The sequence below is a fragment of the Pongo abelii genome, chromosome 19 (genome assembly GCF_028885655.2).
Source record: "Pongo abelii isolate AG06213 chromosome 19, NHGRI_mPonAbe1-v2.0_pri, whole genome shotgun sequence".
Taxonomy (NCBI): domain Eukaryota; kingdom Metazoa; phylum Chordata; class Mammalia; order Primates; family Hominidae; genus Pongo; species Pongo abelii.
The window spans coordinates 15,248,235-15,269,084 of record NC_072004.2 but is presented as its reverse complement, the minus strand read 5'-3'; the positions used below and the strand labels follow the sequence as shown (position 1 = coordinate 15,269,084).

The window sequence follows — 20,850 nt, the reverse complement described above, 5'->3', positions numbered from 1 at the left end:
CATCCAGCGGGGAGAGAGACACTGGAAATTACCCATACCTGAGCCCCATCCCAAACCACCTGAGTCAGCTTCTCTGACCATGGCCCAGGCTAGGTCATTCACAAAGCCCTTGAGTGATTCTAAAGAACCACTGCTGTGAAAAATAAAAATGATCTCAGCAAAGAGAGAAAGGTGAAACTGTCTTATTGGCACTGGCTGTGATGCTGGCTCTGAGCAGATGCTGGCTGTGGGCAGAACAGGGGAGACGGCCATTGAGAGGCCCTTGTGACTGGAGAGTCCAACCAAACGTAAAGTGTGTGACAGGGAGGGAGTTCTCCAAACTCTGCAGGTCTCTCTAGACTGGGGATCCCTAACACAAGAGGAAGTCTTATGCCCCAAGTGTCAGAATTCCAGGAAACTCATGCAATGAAACCAGTCCCCTTGTGTCAGAGTTTGCAGCTAGAAGCGGTTCAAGGGATGGAGGACTCTCTGGCAGCTGGAGTGGGTATGCTGCAAAGAACCTAAATATGCCATAACTTCCTTTACTTCCCTCTCCAAGAATTTCCAAGAATTTCCAATTGCTCTTCCAGCCTGTCCTGCCTGACAGGTTAGAAAGTTTTCAATAGTTTTCAACAGAGGTGTGTTTACTTGCATTGAATGATCTCATGAAGGTCAGCTTGATTAGGGCACGTTAAAGACAGAGTCAGAAGAACCCATTTCCCTAAGTTTTATTCTAATGTACAACACATGTGATCATTTGCGATGGGGTCTAGGCAGACAGGGCAGGTAACAGGGAATCTTTCCAAACAGGGGTTGGAACAAAGCAGGCTTGATTTGGTGACTCTTGAGACATTTGGCTCACTGCTGTGATGCTGTGAGAGATTAGCTGTGCAATGTTTGGGCTCCTTAAAATGAAGTTCATTTAAAATAAAACTTACCTGCACATATGTAACACTGTAGACACAGATCCTTCACACAGTATATTTAATCTCTGCAGAATTCACTGGGAGGGGAGGGGAGCCAGTGGGACCTCTTTGCTATTACACAGGTTGGCACTTCCAGTGAGAACAGTCTTGGCATCACAGGCTTCAGGCATACTCAAAGCTCTTCTCCCTTCTGATTCCAGTTTCTCCATGCCCTGCACGGCCTCTTGGGATTATTGTATTCTGGAAAGCACACAAAGTTGGACACTGTCTCTTTAAATAATAGAGGCTGAGAACCTCTCAGGCCACCATGACATATCCCAGCATTGGATCAGCCCCTGAATAAACTGGAAAGACGCCTGGTCTGGCTTCAGTTACAGGGAGCACCACCAGGGAACATCTCGGGGAGCCTGGTTGGAAGCTGCAGGCTTAGTCTGTCGGCTGCGGGTCTCTGGCTGCCCTGTGGGGAGGGTCTTGCCTTAGCATCCCTTGCATTTGACTGCAAAGAAATCTGCTTGGAAGAAGGGGTCACGCTGTTTGGCCGGGTGAGTTTTATTGGCAAACTGTGCCTCTGGGTGATGTGTGCCTACGCTTTACAAGAATTGCCTAATTCCCCACCCCCTGCAAGCTGTAAATGAAAAGGATTGCAGGAGAGATGGTGCATTTGCATTGGAATTGACTGGAGATTCAGAGAGCTTTTTATATCCTTGGTTAAGAGGTGGATATACACTCTGGCTGGGGAGGTGGGGGCCATCTGAGAGCATCTAGAAACCCTAATGCATCCAGATTGAAAGGAAGAAAGGAATCTAGATGCTTTTTCCCCCATGGAAAATAGCTGTGCACATACAGCTGGCAGGTGGCCTTGGTAAGCAGGTCAGGGAGAAGCTGCCACCTGTAGCAGAGCCTTGGCCAGCCGGGCTCTGGGTGTGGCAAGCCTGGTCAGCAGGCACTGAGTAGCATTTCCTCTCCCACCACTGAGAACCAGGCAGGAGGCCAGAGGCAGTGAGGGACAGATGGGTTGGGTTTACCTGTCTGGCAGCGTATGGTATGGCTGTGACCTGGGTGGTTATTGATTAAACTATTGGGTTCAAAAGAAAGGAAGAAGCGAGCTGTAGCACCCAATATATGCACTTTTCTGTATGTGTATTAGACTTTATTAAAAAATTTACTTGAAAATCACAAAGGAAGGGAAAGAAAACCCTGAGTTAGATATGCTCATATTTGTAAAGTGCTTACTTAGAACAGTCCTGAGTATGTTGTGATCACGTAAGTGTTGGTTAAATAAATAAATGTCCAAATGGCATAAAACAAAGTAATAATTTCTAGAGCAAATCTAACCTATAAAATGACCTATGGAGGAAAGAAAACATTTCCGTGTCTTTAGACTTTTTTTCTACTTGCATATGCACTTTCTTTTATAAATCTTTATCTATCTATCTATCTATCTATCTATCTATCTATCTATCTACCTACCTATCTATCTATCTACCTACCTACCTACCTACCTACCTATCAGAGTCACAAGCTACTTTAGTGCAGAGGTGGTCAGGTCTTCCCTGAAGGGTTGATGTGAGAGTTAAATGTGATATAATAATAGTGGTGGCAATTTGGGCACTGGGCCCTTATTATGTTGCAGACACGATGTTAACTGCTTTGTACATATTGTCTCCTTCAATCACCACCATAAACCTTTAAAGCAGGCATTACTAGTTCCTTTTGCACCTGAGAAAACTGAAGCTCAGTGAACTTGAGAAATTGCCCAAATTCACAACAAAAGTAAGCAGGGTGATTAGGTTTGTTGGAGCCTAGAGCCAGAGTGCCTAACCACTGCACCATACTGCCTCTCACAGACCAGGCATACAAAGTCCAGGCAAAGTGCCTGGCATATAACGCGCACGGTAAATGCAATGTTTACAAGTATGCTTCATTTTAATCTGATAACACGATAGTTTTAAAAAGATCATTGTTTGAAGATTTTTTCAAATTTATTTTTACTTACACTAAGAATACACAATTAGCTAAAATAGCAGGTCCTTTCAAATCGTAAAATAATATAGAATTATTTGAATCATTGAGAGTGATGAGCTTCTATGACACAGTACACCAGAGGTAGGGAAGTGTGTGTGTGTGTGTGTGTGTGTGTGTGTGTGTGCGCGCGCGCGCGCGCGCGCGTGCGCGCGTGCGTGAACTGCTGCATTTTCAGGCAAAAACCTTTAACATCCACATTCCTGCTCCCTGTCCCGTGCCTCAAGGCTGGCCTGCGCACGGGAGTCTCAGTTGGGCGCGCCTCTGCCAAGCCGAGACTGAAGGGCTAGCCTCTCTCCCTGTAACGCTGGGCGGGCCACGTTAGGAGGCTATGAATCAGCTGATTTCCTTGGCTGCTCCAACCCCACCTCAATGGCCACCTCGCACCCGCCCCCCAAACCCCATAGCCAGGACTCCAGCCAAGGCTGACAGCCAAGCTCGACGGCTGCAGGAACACTGCCTGGAGCTTATTCGGTGGTAGTCTGGTTTTGCCCAGGCTAGGAGGAGCCCAATCCCAGACTATGCTATCCAGTAGTCGGCCGGACTTTTCTTCCCCTAATTCGCACCCAAGCGGAGCCCGCTAGATCAATCCCCGCCAATCCTAGGAAGCTGGCATGCTTCATAGGTGCAGACAGTAATAGCGGGGACCGGAGCGGGGAAGGTGTGCCCGGCTAAGACGCCAGGACAAGGCAGGGGCTCCAGGACCCGAGAGGAGAGGGACTTCTTCCAGCGCTCAAGCGCCCGCTGCCCTCTATTAGTGGGAGAGGAATCCAGCCTCAGCCCCGCACCGGCGCGGTTGGCGTCGGCGCGCCCCGAAGCCCAGCCCTGGGCATCCGCTGAGCTACATTTGGCTGGGTCTTCCCAGAGTGGGCTGAGGAGCCAGTTTCTCGGTCAACACTAGGTTTCCATGATCTCCACGGGGCCAGGGGAGGAGGGAGGTGGGAGGTGAGAAAGCTCAGCCGCCTCTGGTTTCGAGTAAAACTCGCCGCGGTTTTGCAGAGACCGACTTTTTCCTGAGGCGCATTTAAGGCCAAGTAACTGTCTCCTGCCCTCCCTCTCTCCTGCCCCCTCTCCTCCCTGAGTCCCGCCCTCCCGCACACGCTGACCCAGGGACACACCCTACTGCAGCGACGCAAACAGGGCGTTGTTCCCGTTAAAGGGGAACGCCAGGAGCCTCCCACTGCCCCCTTGCTTCGCGCGCGCGCAGCCCCGCAGCGCAGCTTTGGCGGCGCCAGCAGCGGAGCCAACGCACCCGAGTTTGTGCTTGAGGCCACCTTGAGGATCGGGACAGCTGTTCCTTTGGGCTGTAAGTGATTTGGTGGGGAGAGTGAAGGAGATGGAGGAGAAATGTGGGCATCTTCCAGTGAGGGTGCCAGAAAGCGCAGAGCAGGCGCGGGGCTTTGGCCAGCTCCCTGGGGCTTCTGTTTAGGGGCACAGGGTCCCCTGTGTGTCCTGTTTCCCTCCAATGGGGCTTGGAGTAATACAAGGAGGAGAGCCTTTATGGTCTGTAGGACCTTACAGGGCAAGGGTGATGGTACTGGTGTCTGGATGGAGGATAAGGGCGGCCCAGTTCTCGCCTTGCTGAAGAGGCGTTGACTCTGGGACACACTGGCAAAACAGTCCCTGTGGCGGACATCCCGAGAGTGCTGGACTCCTGTGGTTCCCCAGTTCCCAGCCTCCTGCCATCGGTTTAATTCAAACCCTCTGGGAGTCATCAGAAATCCTTGTTTATTTCTTCCAGTGCATTCCAGAGTTTCTTTGAATGTGATGCTCGTGGAGAGGAACGGAGGGGCCTGGGATTGGGTACTTTCCAAACTGGGTTATTGAAACGTTGTCTCCCTGGCCCAAGACTCTGCCTAAAGTGGTCCCCAGAGTCTCAGCCAGATCTTTCACAGCCATGCATGTCCTCTAATAGGTCATCCCAGACTTCAGTTCCCCCAAAGTTTAAAATGAGGGGCGAGGACCGCATTACTTGGGAGAAATGTCCTACCGGCTCTGACCGGCTGAAATTCTCAGACTCAGCCTTTTACCCTCTGTCTCTCTCTCCCGTCCGCTGGACATCTACTCCCTTCGGTCCAGGCTCCTGGGCTCCTGTCCCACCGCACCCAGACCGGAGCTGAGGCTTGATGGGATCCGCGTCCTGGCTTTGAGTGCCTGGGGTGCAGACTGGACCCCTAGGCGAGCACGTGGGTCTAGCGCAAGAGCGGAATGCCCCCTGCCCCCAGGGGCTGCCTGGGGAAGCGCGCGGTGGACGGGAAGCGCAGGGTCCGGGCAAGCATCCCGAGCCATTCTTTCCTTTCCACACTACTCTGGCTCTGCACCGCCTTTCCGGAGCCGCCAGAGTCTGCGCGAGGCCAGGACCGTTCCTCTACGCTGGCAGAGTTGGGTGGAAACTTGGAGACCAACGGAATGCGGACAGCACTGGGGTCTGGGAAACCAGCCTCCTCGCCGCTGTCTCCCCCACCGCATGCCACGGCAGTCTCCAGGTCTCAGACGGAAATCTGGGCGCCTACTCCCCTCACCCCTACCTCCACCCCATAGGGGAATTCACCATCTGAACCGGGGTCTCGGAGAACGTGACCTCTCACCTTCCAGGGAGGTCGCCGGGAGGCGCTTGGGGTAGGTGGAAGCGTGCAGTGGCCTCTGCTCATATTTTCTGGAAACCCTTCTGTTCCCTGGGTGGTTTTAGAAGTGCGAACCGCTTGTTTTGTTTCCAAAAGCAAAAGATGTTCTGTTGCAGGCGGGCCCGGCTGGGCGCTGGGCACTGGGCGCTGGTCCTGCAGGCGGCTGCTGCCCCCTCTCGGCGGCAGGCGGCGCGAAGGCTCCTGACCCGCGCGGGCGGTCGGGCTGCGGGCGCTGGGCCAGGCCGGGCCTTCCGCTAGTGCGCGGGACCCTCCCTCTGCGCGCGCCTCCCTCGCTCGGCCCAGTGCTTTCGGCCTCACGCCCAGCGCTCTCCCCGCAGGCAGAAACTCCGCTGAGCAGAACTTGCCGCCAGAATGCTCCTCCTGTTGCTGAGTATCATCGTCCTCCACGTCGCGGTGCTGGTGCTGCTGTTCGTCTCCACGATCGTCAGCGTGAGTGCCTGGCGGGGAGGCTTCCTGCGTGGCCCGCCCTTCCCCATCTGGGTTCCCAGCCCGTGCTCCTTCTGGTTCAGGACTGTGTTATTTGCAGACAGTTGGAAGTCTCAGACGTCCCAGGGAAGTTTCTGGCAATCTGCCCCCTTCCAGTTGCTTTGAGAAAACGCGAGCAGATTCAGTGATAGGAACCAAGTGAGCGTCGGGCTAGGTTAGCTGCGCAGGTCTCTATTTAAGCCAAATAACTTCAGAGCCGATCTAGGGTCCCCGACTTTCATTTGATAAGATTGTTTAACTTTTTTTTTCTTGATGCAGCCTCGTTGAAGAAGAGGAGTATTTATGATTTTTTTTTTTCTCCAAACCATAGTCAGATGGGTGAATTAATTTATAAAACACCCTTTTAGGACTTGAAATTGGAAAGTTAAAATGGGCTTTTCTGGAAAAGAGTTCACAGGTCCCATGTCGGCTTTATGGCATGAACACAACACCTTGTTAGTAAAGCTTCCACTGGTAGGAACAGGCCATCAGAGTAACTTCTGTTACAAAACTGTCCAGCCCATTAGATCTTAAAGTTATTTTCTTGGCGATGAAGATGAGCAGACATTCAGGCAGTTTTCCAATGGTGGCTTTCACTTCTTAATTTAAGGCACATTGTAAGCGTGATTTTCTTTTTAGTTTTCTTTCTTTTTTTTTTTTTTTTGAGACGGAGTCTCCAGCCTGTCACCCAGGCTGGAGTGCAGTGGCATGATCTTGGCTTACTGCAACCTCTGCCTTCTGGGTTCAAGCCATTCTCCTGCCTCAGCCTGGGATTACAGGTGCCCGCCACCACGCCCGGCTAATTTTTTTTTTTTTTTTTTTTTTGTATTTTTAGTAAAGACGGGGTTTCACAATGTTGGCCAGGCTGGTCTCGAACTCCTGACCTCATGATCCGCCCACCTCCGCCTCCCAAAGTGCTGGAATTACAGGCGTGAGCCACCGTGCCCGGCCTGTAAGCATGATTTTCTAGTCTCTGTGAGGAATAATTATGTTGGGGATTTGTGACTTAGTTTAACATTTACAAGCATCTTCACAGTATCTCCATTGTGCCTGGTGATGATAGTATCAGACTGATAGGAGCTATAAACAAGGAAATAGACTCAGAGAGGCGGGCTTGGGGAATGATCTCGAGATGCCGGGAGGAGAGAAGGCTTGAAAGCAGGTGTCTCAGGTTGAGTTCATGGCTCCTTCTACTATAGTAAACATCTCTGCACATAATCGTTTCTGTGTGCATGTGGAACTTCTCCATTTACAAGGTGCTTTTAAGTCATAAAACATTGGCTCTTACTATGCAGGGGTGGGCGGGGTGGCTAGGTGGATGAGGGTGCTTTTCGCCATCCCTGGGCCTTTCTCCTTCCCCTTTTCCTTCACTCCTCACTCCCTCCCTGACTCAGGATATCTATCTGATTCTCTCTAGCAATGGATCGTGGGCAATGGACACGCAACTGATCTCTGGCAGAACTGTAGCACTTCTTCCTCAGGAAATGTCCACCACTGTTTCTCATCATCACCAAACGGTGAGGCTGGTTTTGTGCTCCGTGAGCTTGTCCTCAGATGCCTGTAACACGTTTCTCAGTCCAGAGCTGGAAACGCTTATTGGAAGACACAAGGCAGAATGTTGTTGCTGGGGTGGGGTGTGATGTGACAGGGAGCCATCAGCCCAGGGAAAATGGGAGGGGTGGTGATCTCGCTGGGGAAGCTGAGATCCTAGGCATCATTGTGATTCACTCTACCTAGAGACATGCCCTTAGCGCCCTCCTGATCACTTAGGATAATGCTTTTTGTGATTTGAAAAAATGTCGACATGGGAGCTGTGAAGGTGGTATGATAGCTAAGCCTTAGGCAGACCCCCTTGGGACATTGGATCAAACGTGTATCTTTGGTTTGGTGGCTGTCTCTATTCAGAAATGTTCTGCCCCTTTCTGCTGCAGTGACAGTGGGGCTAGCTCACTGCACCATCAGTTACAGGGACACAAGACTGGCTGCCTTTCCAGGTCTTGGGCCTCAGTGATGCCACCTAGCATCAAAACCTTTGAATGTTTCCCTGTTGCAAGATGGGGACTTGAAGCTATTTGCAAAACCCTAAGCTAAGCCTTGGGGTCCTTAATCCAGAAGATTGTATTTCTACTCTGTCCTTAGCATCTTTGCTTGTAAGATGTGGAAGCCAGGCTTCAGGAGGGTCAAATTAAGGGATAGTTGGCAGCAGAAGCACCAACTAGATACCCCAAGCACCCAGAGGGAAAGGAACAGCCAGCCAGGAGCTCTGTGTGTTTGGGTGCAGACAGGTGGAGGTAAACAGGATGAGCTGTTTTGGTGGCTGGGTAGGCCATAGCGATTGATGTTAAGAGCCCGTGGACCTGGATCCACATGATCTTTTGTTCCAAAAGATGTGTCCTCAGGCTGGAAGGACCTAGAGATACAGCAGAGCTTTCCTAACATCCTGGGTTTAAAAGGCCACGGAAATACAGCTTTAAATGTTGCTGCAGCTACTCGTAGATCCAGTATATATATTCAAGATGCTACACCAGATGAGAAACGAATTTAGATCCAGTTCAATAAAACAGGCAGTGAAGTGGCCTTTGGTCCTGGCTTTGCATAATCTAATTTCTTTGCTGGACTTTCCCTCTTACGGCTTTGTACCCAGTAATACCCAAGCATGTCCCAAGGTGAAGCATTATAAATTAAATTCCTTGAACCACAGTACAAATAGAAACTGCTAACATACTCATTTGGTAATTTATATGGAGAAGATAAGCAAGGAATAGAAAACCCTGCTTTATGTTTTTACCTTCTGGGTTGTGGAAGGAGCAGAGAAAAGATCCCAGTCCTACTGGAGTGAGAACAGTGCTTAATCTTGTCACTGAGTGTGTGAAAGGCATTGAATTAAAGCCATCCCAAAAATTACGTGGTGGGTTTGCATGGTGAGTTGGCAACTGAGTAAATGAAATACCCATGAGTGCCTGAGAATGTGACCGTAGCACTGCTTGTCCCCAAAGCCACAGCATCCGGTTTCTCCCCCTTTAGGGTCTGGCTGAAGTTCCCAAAGCACTCCGGATGGGAGTCTCCGTACTCGCTACTGACACCTGGTGGTTACAAGTAGTGACTCAGCCCGAAAAGGGCAGGCTTTGGTGCTCACAGGCGCCATCCCCAAGTGGCATCTGGCCACGCGGCTTGGCACGGAATCCTGGACTCTTGGGCCCGGAAGGGGGCAGTTTTGGCAGGCGTGTTAAAACCCGGCTAAGTTTCAGCAGAAGCGAGGCGGCAGAGGAGTTGCTAAGTTGTGCTTAAACCATCTGCAGGAAAGAAAGCAATATTGACCTGTAGCATGTTACAGATTTGCATTTGGTGTCTTCTGCCGTTGGAAATAGCTGTCAGTTGGTGCTAGAGGCAGATCTCAAAGAGGCACTAGGGTTATTTTAATCAGGAAACTTCTTGTCTCTCAACTTGTTCCTGCTGTGCCAAGCTCATGTTCTTGGGTTCATTTACAATGCCTCCTTAGTGTGGGTTTCAAATCTGCCTCGTTGCTTTCTGTGAGGACCCCAGAGTGTCTGTTTTCCACATCTCCCTTCTCAGCTCTCACAATCAGGGCATTTTGAAAACATCTGGACACTGCACCTAAACATGCTGGGTTTGTTTTCACGCCACTCAGGCTTAATCTAAATTTGAAATTTCCGTTTACACTTCCCCAGTGGTGGTTATCTCTGCTGCTATCTTCCCCAACATGGCAGCACTTGCTAGGAGTTCAGCCTTAAGTGGCGAATCCTCCGGGGCCTCTTTGATTGAGTTTAACAATTGTGGCAGCAAACAATAAGCTGAAAAAAATGTGTAATTTTTAAAACATTACACTGCCTTTACAAATGAATTATGCTCATTGCCAACCATTTACCTTCTCTGTATTTGCTCTTAGAAAGTATATTTGAAAAAAAAAAAACTTGTTAAGTAATCAAAAGTAATTCATTACTGACATCGATTTGTGAAGAATATGTTGCAAGTGTGAAAAAATAAACAGTGGCGCGATCTCGGCTCACCGCAACCTCTGCCTCCTGGGTTCAAGCGATTTTCCTGCCTCAGCCTCCTGAGTAGCTGGGATTATAGGCGCCCAACACCACGCCTGGCTAATTTTTGTATTTTTAGTAGAGAGGGGTTTCACCATGTTGGGCAGGCTGGTCTCGAACTTCTGAACTCAGGTTATCCACCCACCTCGCTCCCAAAGTGCTGGGATTACAGGTGTGAGCCACTGCGCCACGTGACTCGGTATTTTTTTCTGAAAGGACTCATTTTTCTGGTGCATGACCATGACACTTCAGCTCTCTCTGGGGGTTGCCACTCATGTTGTTTTCTACATGAATGGGGCCTCCTGGCATCGCGCCATGAGGCAGTCTAACATCTAGGTTGTGTAGTTTGAAAGAGACATACCAGATCTTGCCCCCAGGCTACATCTTAATATTAGAAATCGTTTTAGATTTTTAACTAACTGACTTTGACTCCGCCTGCCTTCTCGTTTTTCTAAATGTGTTTGTATACTTTCTGGCACCCCCTCCTTATCTGCCTCGTGTGGGCAGAGGTAAGAGAGGCTTAGTGTGGGGATATTCATTATGATATTGTATACAGTGCCTCTCCGGCCCAGGGAATACGAGGATCTGGAATGCATAGGCCTTGCCTGGATGGTCCCGAGCCTGGTCGAAGAGTCAGGAGATAAGTATGGAAGGGTGAATCACTCCCTTGGAAGGCAGAGCAGGCCAGGTGCCCAAAGGGAGGCAGGCAGACAGCGCCTGAGTTCAGGGAGGAAGCGGAAGGGAAATCTCTGGTGGGAGGTAGAATCTGATCCATCCTCCAAAGGATGGGCAGGATTTAAGTCAATACAGGCAACGGGAAGGAGAATATTCCCTGTTAGGGCAATGATGTAACCTAAGGTAAGGGTAGAACAAGGCAGGGGATGGGGTAGACCGGTTGGCTAGTGTTCTGGTTAGGATTAGGGTTGATTGTGTATAAGAGAACATCTTCAAATGATAGGGGCTTAAATAAGATCATTTATTTTTCTCTCTTTTCAAAGAAGTCTGGAAGTAGGTAGCTTGAGAGAGGTATGGAGTTTCCACGAAATTGTCAGAGATGCAGACACTTTCTAGCTCATTTCTTTGCCATCTCTTGGGTTTGGCTGTCATCTTCAGTAAACAAAAGGCTGCTAGAGCTCCAGCCATCTCATCCATGATTCAAGCAGCAGGGTGGAGAAAGGAGGTGGGGAAGAATGAATCCCCTTTTCTTTTAATGAAATGTGACATGGTCACACCTACACCTATTTACAAGAGAGGCTGAGAAATATAGTCATTCGGCCTTGGGGGAAGCATGGCTTTTCAAATCATAGAAACTTGGCAGCCAATACCTCTCTGTAAGCCTGGTATGGAATACTTCCCTTGAGGGTTTGACCATCCCCTCCCATACCCAGTCATACTCTTTTGCAATAGCTCAGTTGGGCCCTATGCAGTTCCATAAGTCCCAGTTATTTCAGCATTCTTCAAAGAGTCCATCTCTGCTGCATCCTGGGCTCTGTCAGCCACCCCACCATTCTCACATGGACGCTTCTCAGAAACTTTAGGATCTGTTGAGGCTTCTCTCTCTCTATTTCTACCACCTCTCCAGGTATAAGCGAAGTCTTATTATTATTATTGAGACAGAGTTTCACTCTTGTTGCCCAGGCTGGAGTTCAGTGGCATGATCTTGGCTCACTGCAACCTCTGCCTCCCGGGTTCAAGCAGTTCTCCTGCCTTAGCCTCCCGAGTAGCTGGGATTACAGGCGTGCACCACCATGCTTGGCTAATTTTTTGTATTTTTAGTAGAGACAGGCTTTCTCCATGTTGGTCAGGCTGCTCTCAAACTCCCGACCTCAGGTGATCCACCTGCCTCAGCCTCCCAAAGTGCTGGGATTACAGGTGTGAGCCACTGCACCCGGCCGTCTTATTATTATTTAATGATGTCTCTTGAATCTCTGTTTTCTTCCAGTCCAGACCTCTCTTCTGAATCCCAGACCTGTTTGTCCAGCTATCTCCTGGCCACTTCCCTTGGGATATCTAAGAGAGGCCCCCAAGTCACTAGGCCAGAGACAGTCCTAATCTACCCCTTTGTCACTTTCTAGTATTTTAGCGAATGCTGCTTCACCAGCTGGCAAGCCAAACATCTAGAGTCTGCCTTGACGTGTTCGTTCTTTCTCTTCTCAGTATTGTCATGGGTCCCTCAGGCCACCCCATTGTTCCAATGCCTGTTGCCCACCTGTGGTCATGCTGCTTCCTCATTTGTCAGAGGCGCCAGGGCAGCCTCCTAACTAGTTTGCCTGCACCCTTTCTTGCTCCTCTGTGATTCATTTCTCATATAGAATCCAGGCTGACATTTAAAAAACACAAACCTAATTATATCACTCCTCATTTTGAAACCTTTCAGAGGCCCTTCATTGGTCTTAATCTTCAGATGAAAATCTTTAACAAGGTCCATCGGAATCTACCTGAATGATCCACTCCTGCTTCTGTTAAGTCTCACCTCCCATCTCTCTTCCCCTCATCTTGGAATTTCAGCATTTTCTCACTTCCTGAAATGTGAACTTCCCATTTTGGGAGTCTCTCCATTTCTCTTCTGATCTTTCATGCAGGACTATTTCTTGAACAACTGTCATGGACCAGAGACTGTTGCAGGTGCTAAGGTTACAAGAGTGAACAAGAGCTTATGTTTTCCTGGACAAACCAGTCAGTAAACATGGAGAATTTGGGGGCAATGGTAAGAACTATATAAGACAGGGTAATGGGATAAAGAGGGATTGCAGTGGTGAAGGAAGGTCTCCTTGAGGAGTGGCCAGGAACCAGCCATATGAACATCTAGGGGAGGTTCCGTACAGAAGGACCGTCAAGTGCAAGATCGCTGGGGAGGGAAGGAGCTTGGCGTAGTTGAGGGACAGAGGGCAGGGAAGACTGGTGGGAACAGAGAGTGAGGGGTAAGTAGAATCACAGACCATCTCAAAGGTCCCCCCCACCCACACTAGGAAGGAGTTGGGTGCACATTCATGCATTTCTAATCTTTGTGATTTCCTTAGACCTGCTGTCTTCCACGGGTTTCTCAGTGGTCTGTTTGATTCCAAGTTGGAGTGACAGTCCAGAAGCCTCTATAAGGCAGAATATATCAGAAATTGTACAAGGTAGAAATGCATCAGTATATTTTCAGTGATTATTTTGGGTGATGGGATTCTTATCACTTTGGCTGTTTTCTTTCTTTTGCTGCCTTACCTGTTTTCCTCATTGAGATCTTTTATTTTCACAATCAGAAAATAACTATGAACATTTTATGTTAGAAAATTGGTTTTGAGTAACAAGTAGGTTCGCTCTGCCTTGATTAAGAGAGTGGAGCCCTGGAGCGTGGCAGGCAGGGTTCATGGGGTAGCTTTGAATGAGGCCAGTTCCTGGAGCTTTAGTTTGCAAACTCATACAATCTGGAAGGCTCTGGTGAGGGGGAAGGGTGTGTCAAGCCTTCTCCCCAAGACCCTATGGGCGAGTTTAAAATCTACTGACCCAGAGGATTCAGGCAAAACATTTGCCCTGCTATTGAATGAACACTTTTTGTTTTGAAGTCTCCAAGATCCAAATATCAAGTCCAAGTTCTCACAAGCGTTCCTCTGCTCTTTGTTTAATTTGTGTGGACCTGATGTGTAGCAGAATGGGTCAGAATACTGGAATTATGCCACAGGCGACTTGGGAGCCCAAGAGCTGGAAGGGCACAGTCCTGGCTTGCCCTGGCCCCTGGCTGGTCTTCCATCAACTTCAGTGATGAGGCGGGACCCAGGCAGAGTTTGTCTTCAGTAAAATCTGTCTCTGAGGGCCTGTCCCTGCTCACAAAGTCCTCTCTTGTCTCAGAAGAAAAGGTAGCTGATAAACTTTTTCATGCTGAGGTGTTAGGCACAAAAAATGTGTCCCTTTTTGAATCACTTTTGTTTTTAAAGAGGAGGCCAGTGCTCAACACCAAAGCATGAAGGGAACTGTTGAACTTTCCTCTAATCTGTCCCCAAACATCCTTGGCCACCTCCATTGTCTAAGGGCAGTACCTGCAGCCCCTCATTTCCCAGTGACAACAGATGAGTCTGCTCTGCCACAGTGTGTGGGCTGGACAAGCACCAGACACTGAGAAGATGACCACTTACTACTCTTCCTTTCTGTTTAAACAGCAGCAGCAGCAGCAACAGCAAACTCATGACTATCAACAGGTTGTGTGTGGCACTAGGTCAATGCTTTGGGTTGAAAATTAGAGAAACTAAATCTTGCCAGTCTCAGCAGCCCCCAACCTGAGCCCTTGGTGGTCTCCTATCATCGCTGTCTTCAAAATGATCCCAGACTTGTTTATCAATTTGGTGACACTGTCATTTTGGCAAGGACACCGGACAATTTCCTTGTCTATGACTCCGCTTTTGGCCAGATTTTAGAAAACACGGGAGACCTTCTGCATTTATGGGTTCATGTTTGACATTTTAAAATTTTTGTGGCTCCCTGAGCCAACCCGTAATCTCTACCCAAGTAATGGCTCTGGATTTTACAGGCTCTTATGAGATGCTGAGACCCTGGTGGTGCAAGGGAGGTACAGGGGATGGAATGTGTTGTCAGCATGCCAGGATTTCAACCCTTAGAGTTTCTCTGATGCCAATACCCAGGAATTAGTACGAAATGTTTGAACCTGTGTCTGAACCGTATGACCTGGTATCTATAGTCTTTGCTTTAATAAAACTTCAATTGTATCCCCAAGATTTCACCAGAACCCAGAAAACATCCCTTGCATTTCAGGAGCAGGATTGGCCATGGTGCAGCCTGAGGTTGTGGATGTTGATCTTTGGTGCCCGAAAGAAGGCTGTCTGGGATGAAGCCTTCTGACTGTGGTCAGGTCCCTGCCAGTGTTGGGGACCACATGTGTGTGCAGTCATCCACACACATGTGGCCCCCAACACTGGCAGGGACCCGGAGTCATCTGGACCATCCCTCCTCCCTATCCCATCGAGCTGCAGACCCCTCTGCAATATGCCTACCACATGTTCATCCTACTACTGTTGGGGAACTCATCACCTTCAAGACAGCCTCTTTTAGTTTTGAAGAGCTAATAGTGAGATCCATTCATGTGTTCTTCAACTCTATTGAGCCTGTCCTATGTACTGGGCACTGTTCTAGAAACGGGGTGCACAGAGATGAACAAGAAAGAGCAGGTCCCTGCCATTGTGCAGCTTACAAGGAGTTGGAGGAAACAGGCAATACACAATAAATGCATCACTATGGGTAGTGGAGCATGCTCTGTAGGAAACAAATAGGGTGATCCAATGGAAAGTCATCAATGGAGGAATGAGCTGCTCAGGGAAGGCCTCTTCCTTCCATAGTGGTGTGGTCTGAGATTTAAAAGACAGGGAAGGACCAGTTATAGGAAGAACCACGGGAAGAAAATTCCAGGAGGTAAAGGGAAGAACCAAGGCCCTGAGTTAGCTGAAGAAAGGAGGGTGGGGAATGCGGGAGAGAGGGATGGGAGCAGGATCGCTGGTGCCTCACAGGCTGTGGTACTGAGAAGGACAGTTGGGACATCATTGAAGGGTTTTAAGCACAAGAGTGTCATGATTTGATTTGTGTTTTGTAAGCTCATTCTGGCTGTTGAGAATGAATTCTGGGGAGAGGCAAGAGTGGAAACTGGGGACCACTGAGGAGTTTGTGGTCATAGTCCAGACTGGACATGATGATGACACTGAGATGACAATGATGACAATGACAATGATGTTAAGAATACAAACACCTCACGTAAGTGCCAGGCATTCTGTGAAAAGCAATGCATTAATCCTCACAAGAACTCTAGGAGGTAGCTGGTGGCTTAGCTAGGCAGGGGAAGTAGAGAAGAAAACAGGTCTCATGACAGGGTTTGCTGATGGGTTAGATGTAGGGAGTTAGGGAAGAATGATTCTAGATGACTCTAGGTTTTGGGCTTGAGCAACTGGGGTGTAACTGGATCTTGGACTGAGATGGGGAGACTGGAGGAGGAACAGAAGATTTAGAGGAAGGTGTAGAAATCAGGATTTATATTTTGACCATCAGAGAGGTCAGCAAATCACTTCAATTTAGAAGTCTTTAGCTTAGGGGAGAGGTCTGGGCTGGAAATTCAAAGTCAAGAGTCACTCTTCTATACCGAAGGGTATTCAATGTTGTGGGGCTGAATACAGTTACTTGGGGAGGAGTTGAGAGCAGAAGGCAGAAAAGGGGAGCAGGGTTCAGAGCTAAGTCTTGGGCATGCCAGGGGTTAACGAGGGTACAGGAAGGAGAGGAGACTGGGGATGAGCAGCCAGTGATGAGGGAGGAATGCCAGGAGATATTGTCACTTAAGAAATTACCTTGGCCGGGCGCGGTGGCTCACGCCTATAATCCCAGCACTTTGGGAGGCTGAGGCTGGCGGATTACAAGGTCAGGAGATCGAGACCATCCTGGCTAACACGGTGAAACCCCGTCTCTACTAAAAATACAAAAAAAAATTAGCCAGGCGTGGTGGCCGGTGCCTGTAGTCCCAGCTACTCGGGAGGCTGAGGCAGGAGAATGGTGTGAACCCAGGAGGCGGAGCTTGCAGTGAGCCGAGATCGCACCACTGCACTCTAGCCTGGGCGACAGAGCTAGACTCCGTCTCAAAAAAAAAAAAAAAAAAAAGAGAAATTACCTTGTTAAACCCAACACTGCCCCTCTTTTGTCCAGTCTCTTCTAGTTGCCTTCATTCATGCCTGATGTGCTGGACTTGGGTTTTATCAAGTTGCTTGGCTCGTCCTTAAAGAGTTTAAATCTCCATAGTGCCTCCTGGACAATGACCACAGGGTGACCCCAGTCTCTCCTCTACATGATGACTCTTCAAACAGTTGACGATTGCAGTTTTTCTTTCCTTCCTTCTTTCAGTGGCTTCTCTGGTGCTGGGGATTCCACTGGAATCCCAGCTGCATAAGCAGGGCCTCTTCTTGCCCTTCTGAAGTTTGGTCAGTGGTTTGGCTTGGCAGGCTGATGAGCAGAGAATGAGGGGAGCCTCTCTCTCTTTGCCACACCATTCTCCTTCCACCCTCTCTAGTGTTTGTGGATTCTAAGTCTGAAGAATGGTGGTAGAATAATTTAATTCATTAGATTTCAAGCATATCATTGACTTCTCTGCACCCCCAGTGTGTTGTAGTGGAAAAACTAGTAGTCTGGGCATCCGGGAATCCTTGTTTTTCTGCACCGGGTCTGCCTCTAACAAATTAGGTAACCTGGGGCAGGTACCCTGGTTTCCTAAAAGCAGAGTGGGCATTGAGGTAGGACCTGGAGTTGAGGTAGGACCTGCACATTGCATGGGTCCCGGAGCCTCTGTTCATGTTCAGGATGTAATTGTGGCATCGAGGGATCCTAAAAGGAGGTGGCCTCTGCGCTGGGCCTTGGCAATGGGGTAGAACTGCAGTAGGCAGAGGGAGCAGAGATGGGTTTTGTGCTTGCAGATGGGCATTGGTTTACTGTCACTGGTGGAGGTAGCAGCTCTGTTGTTCTAGCTCTTCATTTCCATAATGTGTGGTCTTTTTTCATACTTTGGAGGAAAGAAGGAGGAGAACTGTATTATTTCTATAGGGAGAATTCCTCCTAAACCTGAAGATCTTGAAACTAAACCAATTATTCCCTGTTCATTCTCCACTGATGCAGTTGATGACTGCAATTGCAACTGCCTTTCCCGTCATCTTCTATGGCCAAACTCAGTGTTTTTAAGTGAGCTCTTCTTTTAAAAAACAGAAAAAAAAAAGTTTCCTGATAAATCCGTTTGAAAGACACTAAGTTTTGAAAGTTAAGCAGGCTTTGATCATTCATGGTACATTGTGAATTACCAAGGAGGGAGATTGATATCCTTGATCATACAACCCACCCCCCTCCTTTTTCTTTTGTATCTGGTGAAGTAAGTCTTCCAAGAGCAATTCTTAGAGAAACAAAGCCTACTCTGTTTCCCTATTTCTAGAGTTTTCCAACAAGGGTATAAAAAAACCTCAGACAGCTTACTATTATCCAGTAACCTCAAGTACCTCAGTGGCTGCATGTTATTCCCTTTAGAAGTCCAAGAACTCACTAGCAGAACAAGAATATGGATGTCAAAGTGCAGAACTCGACCCCGACAAACTAGCTCTGTGCCTGCCACAAAGCCTTTTAATTAGGAATGCAGTTCATTGAACAACTGTATCAAGTTTAGCTGGAATACCTTGACATGAAGCTTCCTTCCACTTACTGAGCAGTTTGTGCCCACTAGTGGCCAGACACAGGCTTTGCTCTAGCTAAAATGCCCCCAGGATTACCTGTTGAAAGAGCCGCCCATGTGGTCTTCATTGCCTTTGTGAGCTCCATGCTGGCACGCAGTTGTCTCCATCTGTTTTGCTTTCTGCATGAATCATAGGCAAATTTAGCCTGACCAGCAAGCCCCATTTCAAAGCCACCAGCTGGGGGAGAAGTTGAAGCCCAGGGGGCAAGACCCACGCTGGGCTTTGGGCATGCTTGAGCTGGTGGGTGAAGCCTATGGGCAAAGGCCACATTGTTTAGGATGGGGGCCTTTCAGAGACTCAGCTATTTCTGGAATGACATTCATACTGAGAAATAAGGAAAATGGCGATCTATGTGATGGTTGTGGGTTGGGAGGTTTGGGCGTGGGAGTCCTGGTCTTGGGGTCATGTGTTTTGAAAACAGTCTAGCACTATGCAAATGGGAGGTATTAATAACTCTTTGCCTCTGTGATTTACTGTCTCGTGGCTTTTTCTGTCTTGGCCTCTCCAAGGTCTCTTCTGACTCTTGCAACTGTCCTTCCTTTCACTTTCAACAGAACCTGTTCTCTTGAGTCAGAACAGTTTTATGAATTGCCCAGAGTGGGACTTGATATGGGGCAGGGTTGGTTCCATGCTGGTAATGAAAGATGCACATGAACAGTTACATTGAAAAGTGCTTCGTACTTTCTGAGCCCTTAACTCTCTAGGTTGTAGGCCCTGGGCTAAGAATATAGCTGAGGGGGCTGATGTATTTCCTTCATTGCTCAGCTGCTCCTACAGCAGGAATCTGACCTTGAAATGAGCTTTGATCTTTGTGCAACTCGAGCTTCCCACTATCTGCTGTGGGAGCTGGGTCTGGGTGCTGCGGCAGCTCATGTCAGAAAGCTGTCAGCAGCTCTTGTACCAGACACTCTCAGAACAGGAGGCCTGCAAAGAGCTATAGCTTTAGTTTTGTTGTTGTTTTTTTTTTCTGAGGCGGAGTCTCACTCTGTTGCCCAGGCTGGAGTGCAGCAGCGCCATCTCGGCTCACTGCAAGCTCCGCCTCCCGGGTTCACGCCATTCTCCTGCCTCAGCCTCCCGAGTAGCTGGGACTACAGGCGCCCGCCACCACGCCCAGCTAATTTTTGGTATTTTTAGTAGAGACGAGGTTTCACCGCGTTAGCCAGGATGGTCTCGATTTCCTGACCTCGTGATCCACCCGCCTTGGTCTTCCAAAGCGCTGGGATTACGGGCGTGAGCCACCGCTCCTGGCCTTTTTTTTTTTTTTTTTTTTTTTTGAGGCAGAGTCTTGCTCTGTTTCCAGGCTGGAGTGCAGTGGCATGATCTCGGCTCACTGCAATCTCCGACTCCTGGGTTCAAGTGATTCTCCTGCTCCAGCCTCCCAAATAGCTGTGATTACAGGCGTGTGCCACCACACCCAGCTAATTTTTGTATTTTTAGTAGAGACGGGGTTTCACCATGTTGGCCAGTATGATCTCGATCTCCTGACCTTGTGATCCGCCTGCCTCGGCCTCCCAAAGTGCTGGGATTACAGGCATGAGCCACCACGCCTGGCCAGAGCTTCAGTTTTTAATTCCAGTGCTCAGCACCAAGGTTGGATATTGGCTTAAAACTGCCACTGGGAACACCACAAATATTTACCAGGCCTCCACTTTGCACCAGGAACTTAGTGTGGCCTGGAGGATAGCAGGTACTCAACATAAGCTCTACTATTTACTGCATACTTGCAATTTGGGTGGGGGGTGGGGAAGAGTATGGCCACACTGGGGCTTGTGTTAATCTATAGTTTAGCCACTTGGGATGTTGGTGTCACACTAGGTTTGATCTAAATAAAACAGGTTTGTAATTGACAGCATTTTCCCTTGCCTTACATTTCTCTGAACTCAAATAATTATTTTCTGTACAGCTGACTTGTTTTGCCGTAGCAGAGTTTGGCAGATAATAGCTTGCATGTCGAATCCAACCTGCTTTTGTAAATAAGATTTTATTGGATAAATGGCTATTGAAGGAATGGGCCACACCTACTCATTTACATCTTGTCCATGGCTATGGCTGATTTTGTGCTACAAAGGCAGAATTGAGTAGTTGTTAAGAAGACCGTATGACCTGCAAAGCCTAAAGTATTTGCTCTCTGATTCTTTATAGACAGTTTGCTATCTGTGCAGATAGTTGCACTCTGACTCTGTAGCGCCCTTATGCTGGAGAGGAGATATGAATTGATACCAAAGTTGTATCAAAACACTTTTTGGAGTTCTGGCCAATGTGCTAATAACCTGGCTTGTGTGAACATCGTGGCTCCCATTTTCTTTTTTTTTTTGAGACGGAGTCTTGCTCTGTCACCCAGGCTGGAGTGCAGTGGCGCGATCTCGGCTCACTGCAAGCTCCGCCTCCCGGGTTCACGCCATTCTCCTGCCTCAGCCTCCCGAGTAGCTGGGACTACAGGCGCCCGCCACCGCGCCCGGCTAATTTTTTTTTTTTGTATTTTTAGCAGAGGCGGGGTTTCACTGTGTTAGCCAGGATG

The 20,850-nt window shown here is 48.7% G+C and overlaps 1 protein-coding gene across 2 annotated transcripts in view; it reads left to right on the top strand.

Annotated features, from left to right (window-relative positions):
* The first annotated feature begins 1,274 nt into the window (after positions 1-1,274).
* The window catches only part of PMP22 (peripheral myelin protein 22), a 35,607-nt gene continuing 16,031 nt past the window's right edge, over positions 1,275-20,850 (top strand). Inside the window, 3 exon segments of one of the 2 annotated variants that reach the window (NM_001132145.1) lie at positions 1,275-1,447; positions 5,890-6,001; positions 7,455-7,554. In NM_001132145.1, coding sequence (NP_001125617.1) covers positions 5,924-6,001; positions 7,455-7,554 — 178 coding nt within the window. In that variant the 5' untranslated portion in view covers positions 1,275-1,447; positions 5,890-5,923. 2 annotated transcript variants of the gene reach the window in all.